This window comes from Mercurialis annua, linkage group LG8 (genome assembly GCF_937616625.2).
Source record: "Mercurialis annua linkage group LG8, ddMerAnnu1.2, whole genome shotgun sequence".
In the NCBI taxonomy this organism is placed as follows: Eukaryota; Viridiplantae; Streptophyta; class Magnoliopsida; order Malpighiales; family Euphorbiaceae; genus Mercurialis; species Mercurialis annua.
Window position 1 is genome coordinate 17,132,451 of NC_065577.1, and position 8,827 is coordinate 17,141,277.

General features: G+C 31.3%; 1 protein-coding gene and 1 long non-coding RNA gene across 2 annotated transcripts; both read right to left on the reverse strand.

Annotated features, from left to right (window-relative positions):
- Positions 1-209: 209 nt before the first annotated feature.
- On the reverse strand, positions 210-1,391 carry LOC126661707 (uncharacterized). Its single transcript, XM_050355568.1, has one exon. It carries the CDS (start codon positions 1,389-1,391, stop codon positions 210-212), a length of 1,182 nt encoding a protein of 393 aa, XP_050211525.1.
- A 4,127-nt stretch (positions 1,392-5,518) lies between these two features.
- On the reverse strand, positions 5,519-6,698 carry LOC130014992 (uncharacterized). The gene is made up of 3 exons (XR_008789782.1): positions 6,620-6,698; positions 5,795-5,994; positions 5,519-5,701 (listed from the first exon to the last, which is right to left on the reverse strand). It is a non-coding gene; the product is annotated as an uncharacterized LOC130014992 (long non-coding RNA).
- Between the last annotated feature and the right edge of the window lie 2,129 nt (positions 6,699-8,827).

The following is an 8,827-nucleotide window of genomic DNA, read 5'->3' on the forward strand; positions in this document are numbered from 1 at the left end:
TTGCTATCAACAATGCTCAAAAAATACTTGTGTCCATAATGGGAAGTGGTTCTAAAAGGACCCCAAATATCAGTACTTATTACATCAAAAATGTTCTTTACAACAGTTTCACTTATGGGAAAAGGTAATTTTCTCTGTTTGGCTAGATGACAAATAGTACAATGACTAAGGTTTGGTAAAGTAATATTTGAATTACTATTTTTAAGAAGCTATAATCTTGGAGTTGATAAATGTCCAAGTCTATAGTGCCAAAGTTGAGAATTACCAACTGGCAGATTGAAAGTAGAAGCTGCTATCTTCACAGAAGAATCATCAGCAGTAATTTGGGGTTGAACCAAGTGATAAAGACCATCAACCTTCTTAGCTAAACCAATTATCTTCGATGTTTGAAGATCCTGGATAAAGCAGTGATTGTAATATAAGAGAACATAGTGTCTTTTGGTATTTGTCAATTGACTTGTTGAGATAAGATTGAAGGAGAAGTTTGGAATATGTAAGGCATTAGAAAGAACAAAGGTCTTTGAAAGATAAATTGTTCCTATATGTTCAACTTGAATTTTTTGACCATTTGGTAAATGCACAAACACATTTGAAACCTTTTTATATGTATGAAAACTAGATAGAGAGCAAATGATATTATCTGTTGCTCCTGAATCAACAATCCATGTGTTTTTATGCAAATGAGTATAGACAGAACATATTAATCTTAATTTACCTGTTTCATCTGGAATAGGCTTGAAAGAAGTAGAAATTGTGTTGAGGTGATGAGACTGAGGTTGATTGCTGGAAATGAAATTTTGAGCTTGTTGTTTCAAACTTTCATATTCTGCAGGTGTTATCTGGATCATTGCATTATCATCAACTGTCAAATTATGCATGCCTGCATTCATATTATCTGTATTTTCAGAAGTAACAGATTCAACTTGATTAGCATAACTCATGGCCTGCTTTGACTTTGATTGAAAGCCTGGTGGATATCCATGTTTTCTGTAGCACTTATCAATTGTGTGATTGGTTAATCCACAATAAGTACACTTCATACCACTTTGATTGTAGTACTTCTTTTGACCAGTATTAAAACTTTTCTTCATGTATCCAGAATTTGAAGATCCTGCATTACCAACATTACCAGCATTGTGTCCTGCATTTCCAACATATGGATTTGGCAAAATCCCATTTCCTGTAGATGCCTTAGCATAGAAGACATTAGGTTCAATGTTAATAAGAACAGCAACATTTGATTGTCTTTCATGTTGAACTGCCAGAGAGAAAACTTTGTTGACTGGAGGAAGAGGATCCATCAACAATATCTGAGATTTTATTGTTCCAAAATTCTCATTCAGCCCTTTTAGAAACCTAATGACATAGTCATTCTCTATATGCTTCTTCATCATGACAAAAGCATTGCAAGTGCACTATGGATTACAGGTACATCTTGGCACAGGTCTCAAATTTTCAAGTTCATTCCATAACTCCTTTAAATGTGTATAGTACTCAACAACTGAAAGTGCATTCTACCTAAAAGAGTATAGATCATCCTGAATATCAGAAATACGATAAGCATCTCCTTGTGAAAAACGCAGTTCTAAGTCATTCCAAGCTTCTACAGCAGTGTCTATCCACTCTATACTCTTATGAATTGCTGGACTAACAGAACTAAAAATCCAAGATAATACCAAATTATTGCATCTCTCCAACACATTATACATTGGATTATCTTTATTAGGAACAGAATTCACTCCATCAACGAAACATTTCTTGTTTTTAGCTATCAAAGCCATTTCATAGCACGAGACCAAGAATGATAATTTGTACCTGAAAGAACTGGAGATACCAGTGAGATTGAAGTGTTCTCACTTGGATGAACATAGTAAGGACTAGATTGATTCTCTTCTTGTCTCCAAGGATTACCAGCAACATTAGTAGCCATTGATGATCAATTTGATCTGTCAAGGTTTGATGAATATAGAAATTGAAAGTATCAATCTGTTCGATTGAAGCAGATGATAATGATTCTGCAATTCGTTTTGCAAAATTTGAGCTAGAGAATGAGATACAAGCTGTTTGGCAGCTGAGAAAGTGAGAGAAAAGCAGCGGTTATTTTAAGAAAAAAGAAAATTGGGAGAGAAAGTAGAAAAGAAAAATTGCTCTGATACCATGTTGAAAAAGAGAATTGATATTTTCATTAAACTCATTCAGAATTACAGGGCAGGTATTTATAGTTTGCTAAAACAGTTAGAAAGAATCTTAGCATGCAAGCTAAGCAAGAAAACACAGCTCATAACTAACTAATCCAGCTCATATCCAGCTCATATCCAGCTCATTAATCCAAGGCATAATGCAGATAACCAATCAGTGTTTGCCAAATGTCAACAGCAGCAGTAATCTTCAGTTTGCAGCATCAGTAAGAGCTTCAACTTCAGAATCAATGTAGCAAGATGAAAAACATCTTCAATAAGTGTCCAGTGAATCACGGAGATTTCAAGAGCAGCAACATCCTTTTGGACAAAAATTTCCATGCCAAAGTATCTGATTTTGGATTAGCCAGGCTTGGACTCGAAAAAGCTGGTGGACATGTCTCCACTCAAATACTAGGAACCCAGGGATATGTGGCCCCTAAGTAAGATTTAACAGAGCTTTTTATTTACTGTCATACATTACACCCTTTTTTAACTATTTTCTGTCATACATACATGCCTCTACCTTTGCTCTCACTTATGTTTGAATAATATATGTATGGTTTGAACTGAAATAGAGACAATAGGAAAGTCAAACAAAATGGGACAATTTTAAGCGATAAACATGGTCATGAGTTAGTTTCAAGTCATCTGAACAAATATTTAGAACTTTCCATAACCACATTAATGAATATGCTTTTGTGACTTTTTATAAATTATAGTTCACATTTAACATTGGTAATTTAATTCCCCATATAGATTCTTTTACGTCTTGATTTGTAATTTTAATTTATTTATTTTTTTAAAATCAGCTTATATATAAGAAAATAATTTATTAAAATCATATTAGAAACTTTACTCATTTAACTATTAAATTGTGATTTTTTTTAAAAAAACTTTAAGATTATGGTTTACTGATCAGGAGGAGGGAGATTCTCTGCATCTGATTGTTGTCATGTCCTTGAAAGATATTTGCATGTCAATGGTCCTTGGCTTATTGACTAGATGACCAGCCGTACTTATGTATCTCAATTCACAGCTGATGGTTCTCTATTTATTGCTGGGTTCCATGTATTCTGTTTATAGCTATATATGTTAGGATTGAGTATTTACAATCAAAAATATGTTGATGGTGCAAAGGCTTGACATGTTTTAACTTTATTAACATAGACCGAATTCTGAAAAAAATCATACATATTTTCTTTTCAATTGTTTAATCGTAATTTTTTTAATGACTGTAATAATGATTTATTAATTAAGATATAGTAGATATTATCTCAATCTACATAATTAAAATAATCTATAAAATAATAGATATAGTAATTTTATACAAACTCAAATACAGGTTAAGTCATAATTTCAATTCTAAAACAATTCTAATCCTTAATTAATCTTATATATTTAAACCTATCTCTGTATTGTATGTATATATTAACAGAGTCGCTAATAGAATAATTTTCAATTTCAAGAACTACTAAAAGACTGGTAATATTATTCTGTTGAATTTGTTGAGCCGGTTTTGTTTTTATAATTCATATTTTGTTTATTTGGTTTTATTTTTATAATTCATATTTTGTTTATTTGAATATCAGATTCTTTTTAAATTTTCTGTAAATTTTGATTTTGTTGAAACGTTGATTGTTGCTGACTGAAACTTATTTCCATTCTTTTTCAAGAAACATGGAATCATACACTTTACTTGGAGATCTCTCCAAAAATCGAGATAATTGGAAAATAAAAATAAGAATTACAGGACTATGGGAACCAAATTTTGATAACACAACAAATTGGAATAGCTGCATAAACATGATTTTGATAGACGAAGAGGTATGATTTTATAATAAAATATAGTTAATGCTCTAAAGTCATTTAATTATAGGGTTAAATGCAAATTCATACACCAACTTTGACCTAATTCGCAATTACAACATAAACTTTTAAACTTGGCAATGTCGGTAACCAACTTTCATTTCTTGGCAAATTGGTACACCGACCAATCATAAAACGACAAATGGCGGTTTATTACAATGTCCACGTTAGTGTTTTTTGAGTTTGGTGTATCGATTTGCCAAAAGTGTAAAGTTGGTTACTGACATTGCCAAGTTTTAAAGTTTATGTTGTAATTGCAAATTAGGTCAAAGTTGGTGTATGAATTTGCATTTAACCCTTAATTATATTATGCTTCTTTGGTTTAATAAAAAAAACAGGCTACCATGATGCAAGCAACAATTACAAATAGAATGGTTCAAAGGTTCAAGCATCAACTACAAGAAGGAAATGTCTATTTCATCAAAAAAATTACGGTCAAAACGGTTTCAAGCGATTATCGCGTGCTTTCAAGTGATTATCAACTCACTTTTATGATGACAACAACAATAAAGCGGGTATTAGATGATATAACACAAATACCAAAATATGGATTTGAATTTGCAAATTTGAATTTGATTACAGAGAGACTTAATCAAAAGGCTCAACTCACAGGTATAATACTTTAATTAGTTTTGAGCGTAATATGTGTTGTGCCTATTATGAACTATATGATTATGAAAAATTTACACCAATATCAGGTAAAGATTTAGTGACCTCCATAAAACGATCTTTCTTATTATTAGGCTGCTGCACTTTTATTATTATTAAGCATAATATGTGTTGTCTCTATTATGAACTATATGATTATGAAAAATTTACACCAATATTAGCTAAAGATTTAGTGTCCTCCTTAAAACGATCTTTCTAATTATCAGGGCTGCTGCATTTTTAATAGTTTTGAGCATAATATGTTGTGTCTATTATAAACTATATGATTATGTAACCACTACCACATAAGTCACTTTCAGCAACATCAGATAAATGTTGCTGTATGTACAAAAACCGTTGCCTTAGATCTATTGCAACGCTTTTCAATCAGCTACATTTGCGGCCGCTGCAATAGGTTTTGATAGCTATTGCAACAGTTTTTTTTATACTATTGTAATAGAAATAAAATCGTTACAATTTATAACAAAAGCAACAGTTTCAAACATCTAATGTAACAGTTTTGTAATGCATTTTAGGCAACATTTATTTTGATGAGGCAACGATTTATATAGTACTTTAAGCAACATTTATTTTTATAGGGCAACGATTTGCATAGTACTTTAGGCAACATTTGTGTACTTTAGGCAACATTTGTGTACTTTAGGCAACACTTATATATACTATAATACAATGGTTTGGCTAAAACTTTAAACAACGGTTTATATAAAAAACGTAACAGACGAACATAAATTAAAATTATTCGCTAAATTTAGAAACGGAAAACATCCATTAAAATGCGATAACAGTAAACATTCACCAAAATTAAAAAACGGAAAATATTCATAAAATGCAAAATCAAAAAATATTCCATCCATCCATTACATCACAAACAAAAAATGTTCACCAAAATCGGTCTTGAACTTGTAATAATTATTCTTCTATCTGCATTTATCTCCGATAGTTTTCAAATCCCATCTTTTGTCTTCCTCGGGAACTATGCACCTTTTCTGCAGTAGAATTTCCACAGTAATTTATTAAGACATACTCGATGATTAATCATGAAAATAATCAAATCCAAATAAGTAAAATCGGACTCATACCTGAACGTACTTCCATATTCCTTCTTGTAAGGCACTTTACGCCAGCTATCATAGTCCAAAGGAGAAGGTCTGGAATGGCGAGCTATTGTACTCCCTTTGACTTCACTTCATTGCTTTTTCTGGTTCTTTAGGTGAATGCCACACGTGCATTTCACAAAGAAAATTGCAAGTTTTTACTCGAAGGCAGTGAAATCCAGTAGCTACACTTCATAGATCATGTCCAAAATCAACAAAAACTGATCATGTCAATAGAAGATCTTTTTAAACTAGTAGGTAATACTGTATTGCAGATTTTTATTCTACTCTGAAGTACATGATGAAGCTATGATGTTTGCCATTATAACAGAATATTGGAGTTTTGAAAAGGTATACAATGTTATTATTGGAGCCTAGATAACTAAAGAAGCCTATGCATATAGTAGAAAAAACGATATCAAGCCAGAAATAGAGGTAAACAGATTCTATCTAGCTGCTAAAAAAATATGAAAAATTGAGAATCAAATGAAACAATTAATTACTACATAATAACAAATCAACTAAGTAAATCCAATCAAGAAACAATTGGGCTAAACTTTATTAATAAACCTCATTTTTATGTTTGTCTATTACTATACGATAGGTTTTTGGCAAACAAGGAAACACAATTCTCATGGCTCAGAAAAATCAGCTGCTTTACGAGAAAATTCACTAATGATACATGTTCATAACATTTCACAAATAAAACAAACAATAAACCGTAACATTTCAAACCAAAGTCTATGACCAGAAAGGAAAAAAGGTCAGAAAGAGAGGCCTTGAAAATTAAGGATAACTTGCATGACATACCATACTATCTCCAAAACCTTCAAGCAGCTGAGCTATCTAATACTCAACACACCAAGACCACTGTTTCTGCAGCCTTCTTTGCCAGATATTGAACATCCTGCACATTCAAAACGTTAACCAACTTAATGCAATAAGCAACAAAAAGTATGATCTCTAATTCTTTGATTCAATTCAATGGATGTTAGTATCATTAGTTAAAAAAACTTACAACATGTAATTGGGAACTTACAGCTCGATAATTTTAGAAACATTTTGAGCCTATTTACAACAATTTCGCATTCAGAGTTCTATTATTATACATACATAAGTAAAGCTCTTACATGAGAAGAAAATTTGAACTTACTTCATCAAATGGTAGCAAGTAAGTGGAAGAAAGAAGAGAAACAAGAACCAATGTCGTGACAAGAGGAAAAGAATGCAAACTAGCCCTTGCAAAACAAACTCTGGCAGAATCCACATGTTAACAGCAGCTGTTGTTTCAAACGGATTCATGTGGTCAACCTCCAAGTCAATGAGACACAAAAGTTGCCTAAGAAAAAACAACTCACTATTATCTGCTTATAATAAACACATCAGATTCATAAAATAGCAGTAGTATAAATAATAAATTCTAACCACTTATATCATCATGTGTGCAAAAAAGTAACTACTGGAAAAATTAGCCGAAACCAGTTTAGTTGAATTCGGCCCGGTTAGAACCGAAAGCCTAAGACTTTCGAGTTTTTTACTACAACAAAAAATCCTTTTTTTCACCTCTAAGCATAAACTGAACAAGCATATCTATACATTTACTCAACTAGCAATTTTACATTCAGATAATAAGCATGACATAAGATAATCAATCAGAATTATGAACAAACAGTAAAAAAATAGCTAGCAGGTGAAAATTTTACTTGATGGGTATATGATCAAAGTGAATTGCTGGCATACTTATTTTTTAAATAGTAGTTTAATAGATCATTAAAGGATTACACAAAGAAACCAGTGATGCAGGCAGCATTTGTTTTTTAAAGAAAGAATGAGAATGTAATAAAAAAAAGAAAAAGGAATTGCTAAGTGCTTCAAGCAAATAATGTCAGATTGACTTTGGAATACAATTCTAATAGAAAGTGAAGCATAGAGAAATTTATTAAAGTAAAATAAAAGAAGCATTAGTGAATTTGGAAGTAAAAAGGCTGTTGATGATGACGACAAATCATAAAAGCATAAGTTAATTTGTACTTAAACAAACATTAGAGAAGAATAGAGCATAAGAAGATCAATCAGACCAATTCGTACTTAAACAAACATTAGAGAAGAATAGAGCTTGAAAGTGCTTCAACAATGACTCAATTACATATCTATCATGTATCATTGAGATTCATCAACTTTATTCTTCAAATATTTATAAAGAAAACAACAGAATCAGGAACATAAGTTAATTTGAAACTCAGAACATCTACTAAATCAGACCAAAAGCATAGAAGTTACAACAGAAATTTCAAAAGAAGTGAATGGCTTGAAGTAAGCATGTACACATTTTTGCCTCCAACAAAACTTCCAATTCAATAATCTCAATCTTGCAAAAGCAGTAATGGATAGCATTCCTAACCTGTCTAGTTAAACTTCAATTACTTTGTTTAGTTCTAGAATTAATATCTATTTCTGTAAGATCTTCTAACTAAATTCTCCAGCATTTGCCGCTAAGCTTTCTATGTAACACCATCATTTGCAGCTGAAGTGAAAAAAATGTTAAGACACTTGATTATATTATAGAATGAAATTAATCTGTCTCTGAAATTATGTGATCTTTCTACATGAACAAACAAAACAATCAAAGCATAAACCCTAACATATATATAAAACAATCAAAATATAAACCCTAACATATATACAAAACAGTCGAAACATAAACCCTAACTGGTGCTGATTTTACCAAGAAATTAAAGCATAAACCCTAACATATATACAAAATATAATTGAAATTGTACTTACTTAGCATGTGAAGACATTGAAGTGATCTTCAAATTATCTGTAATGAAAATGAAATTAAGAGCAATGAAAATGAAATTGAGAGCAATGAAAATGAAATTGAGAGCAAATGAAAATGAAAATGGCGAAGAGAGCAATGATAATGAAATTGAGAGCAAACGAAGATGAAATTTGAGTTTTATGAGCAAACGAAAAAGTGAAAGAGACCTAGCTTACCTTAAATCGATGGAGAAAAGA

Excerpts from the sequence above, each read along its gene's own strand:
- LOC126661707 (XM_050355568.1), bottom strand. The coding sequence starts at position 1,391 with ATGAAGAAGCATATAGAGAATGACTATGTCATTAGGTTTCTAAAAGGG.